Source organism: Haliaeetus leucocephalus, unplaced genomic scaffold (assembly GCF_000737465.1).
Source record: "Haliaeetus leucocephalus isolate CR32 unplaced genomic scaffold, Haliaeetus_leucocephalus-4.0 Scaffold306, whole genome shotgun sequence".
In the NCBI taxonomy this organism is placed as follows: Eukaryota; Metazoa; Chordata; class Aves; order Accipitriformes; family Accipitridae; genus Haliaeetus; species Haliaeetus leucocephalus.
The window spans coordinates 6,211,294-6,214,202 of NW_010972742.1; the positions used below are offsets into that span (position 1 = coordinate 6,211,294).

The 2,909-nt window shown below is 65.5% G+C and overlaps 1 protein-coding gene across 1 annotated transcript in view; it reads right to left on the reverse strand.

Annotated features, from left to right (window-relative positions):
* Nucleotides 1-1,022: 1,022 nt before the first annotated feature.
* The window catches only part of ST6GALNAC4 (ST6 (alpha-N-acetyl-neuraminyl-2,3-beta-galactosyl-1,3)-N-acetylgalactosaminide alpha-2,6-sialyltransferase 4), a 2,344-nt gene continuing 457 nt past the window's right edge, over nt 1,023-2,909 (reverse strand). Inside the window, exons 2-5 of the mRNA XM_010571131.1 lie at nt 2,637-2,807; nt 2,072-2,484; nt 1,830-1,937; nt 1,023-1,747 (exon numbers count right to left, since the gene is read on the reverse strand). Coding sequence (XP_010569433.1) covers nt 1,558-1,747; nt 1,830-1,937; nt 2,072-2,484; nt 2,637-2,807 — 882 coding nt within the window. The 3' untranslated portion in view covers nt 1,023-1,557. The remainder of the gene's footprint in view (nt 1,748-1,829; nt 1,938-2,071; nt 2,485-2,636; nt 2,808-2,909) is intronic.

Sequence of the window (2,909 nt, forward strand, 5' to 3'; positions counted from 1 at the left end):
GGGTGCGGGAGGGGGAGCGGGGGGGGGGGGGGGGGGGGGAAGCGGCAGTGCTGCCCGCCAGTGCCAGGAGCAGCACGTGGTGCCTGACCCGGTGCCGGGCGCAGGGCCACATTGTTGGGATGCCGAGGCCTCTTCCGTGCCGGCCGGGCAGCCCAGGGCCCCTCTCTGGGGGATTTCGTGGGGCAAGGAGGGGGTTCCACCGGTGACGGGGACCTATATCCCTGCTGCGGTGGCTAACGCCTGTCGAGAAGGATTTTGGCTCTGCTGTGCTCGTGCTGCCCTTCACTGTGTGGGGTTGTGGCAGCTGGAGCACCCAACAAAGAGCTCCACGGGCGTCTTCTGTTCACAGCTTCTGCGGGAAGCTGTCCTGGCAGCAGCCCCAAGTCCCAGCCGACTCACTTCTCGCTTGACCCCAGCACTTGGCCTCAGCTAAAACAGGAGCAAACATGGGTCTGTCTGCCCCTCCTGCCCACCCCTGGCCCCCCAGACACCGCCGCGCCCACCCAAACATGTGGCATCTGTTGCGGGTTCAAAAAGCCGCTATGGCAGCTCTGTGGAGCTGGGCTCAGGGCCTCATGTGTGCCCCATCTCTCCAGGGACACAGGAGCTGGCAGCCATCCTGCCTGCAGCCCAGCAGTGCTGAGCCCTGTGGGGCTGAGGATCACCCTGGACCCAGCACGGAATCCACGCCAGGCCAGTACCCATCCTGCAGAGACGCAGCTGCCGGTTCCCAAATAATGTCGGCCGTTGGCATTCAGCACCCTCCTCCATGCTCAGGCTCGGCTCTACCCCCTCGTCACCTCTCCCTCTTATTTTTAGCCTGGCAGGGGAGCGGGACGCTGGCAGCCTTGCAACCAGCTGCGATCCCCTGTCCCCACGTCCCACAGCTGCAAGGGGCACAGCACAGGGCACCACTGAGTTAAAAGCACTTTAATGGCCACATTTGCTTTGGTCTGAATCCAAGGGCACTTGTGACAAGGCAACTCGGAGCTCCCAGGGCACTCATGGCCCCTGAGCTTCCCGGCTTGGGGGCAAAGGGCAGCTGGAGCCACAGGGACCTGCCCAGGGGCAGCAGGACAGGGGGGCCAGGACCCGGCTCCCCGCACTCCACACCCAGTGCCAGGTCTCAGGGCAGGGACCATGGCGAAGCTTCATCCCTGGGAGAAGCACTGGCTCGTGGCCCTGGCGGGGCCGAGCTCTCCTGCCCTGTGTCACGCTGGAGCCCAGCAGCGTGAATGTTTAATCCAGCATTAAATATTCATCCCAGTAGAGCAAGTGGAAAACCTTTGTGGTTGCCCTGGGTCCATCTGGGCAAGCGCTCGGAGCCGATGGGACTCCGTGGGACCAGCTCACACGCCTCGTGCACTGATGGAAGGGGTCACAGCCCACCCACTGGCTTTCAGAACTGGCCCTGCCGCTGCGGAGATGGACACTCCCTGCTCCGGGGCTCGGCAAAAAGCTTTCAACCGTGGCACCAGCAGAGCAGAGACTCATCGTTGCAGGATGAGAGCCGCCCCACCACTGGCGTCCCCGCTACCTCGCCCTACAGCTGGTGCCCTACCTGCCTGCCCAGGAAGGGTGGGTGAAGACGATGTTCCTCCTCTTGGCCCAGCGGGAGAAGATGGCTTTCTCGGTGATGAAGCGGTGCCCGGCACGGCGGGCTCGCTCGTGCATCAGGTACATCCTGCACTCGTCCAGCCGGCCCTTCTCAAAGTAGTGGTAGGGCACACTCGAGTGGTTCTTCTCCCTGGTGGGAGGGGACGTGGTGGGCACGAGGCTCGGGGGGACACCGGACCACCCCGCGCCTGCCCCCGCCGCCCCCCACGCACCTGCAGTAGCTGTCGCTGACCATGCCGAAGACGCAGATCTGCTCGCACAGCTCCATGGCCAGGATCATGGTGAACCAGCCCGTGCTTAGGAAGGAGCCGGACTTCATCCTGCAAAGCACCCCGGCCGCGCTGGAGCGGGTGGCACGGTGCTGCCGTCCCAGCCGGGCTATGGGTGCCCGATGGGGGAGGACAGGTGCTACGGTGGGGGGACCCGACGGGGGCTCCTCAGGAGCCGGCGGTACCTGTTCTTCCCTGTCTCGTTCTGGAAGATGTCGTCACAATACGCCATCTTCTCCTCGGTCAGGGTGTAGATCTGCAGGTGGGGGTACGTCTCCATCACATTCAGCAGCGCCTGGTAGGTGGTGCCCACCTTCTCCCGGTTCATCTTCTTTGCTGGCCCCCAGATGATGTAGAGGGTCTCCTGGGACTGCTGGAAGAAGTAAGGCTGGTTCCTCAGCAGCAGCGGGACACTGGTGTGTGACACCACCCGGATGGTGCTCCGTGCCCCCACATCCTCCTCGTAGCCGACGGTGGGGGCATGGTTCATGCGCAGGACGCACTCCTGCCGGTCGATGGCCCGTCCCAGGCGCGAGCCCAGCATCTGCCCCGAGCTGGAAACGACGGCGCAGCGGCGGCACAGCGGTCGCTCCAGCGGCTGCGGGAAGATGCACCGTCAGCAGCCGGGTCCCCCTTCCCTCCTCCCGCAGCAGCCGGACACACCGCAGCCCCATCCGCCCTTCCCTAAGGAAGGGGAAACTGAGGCACGGGTGGGTCGAGCTGCCCCACCGCTGCCCCATCCCCACGCACCTTCCCGTCGGGGACGCGGCTGTACCCCTGGAAGCTGAGGACGTCGGGTGCCACGGGGCTGCCCCTCTCCCCCGGGGTCCGGCAGCAGGGCCTCAGGCAGGTGTGGGAGCACAGCAGGACGTACAGCGTGGCGAGCACCGCCACGCACACCAGCGTTAGGAAGAGCCGGACCTGGAAGCGGAACGGGAGATGTTTCTCCAGGCCTGGCGTTGGGTGCCGTGAGGCTCGAGCAGCCCCGCTCGGAGGAGGGTGGTCGGGCCCAGCTCTGCTGAC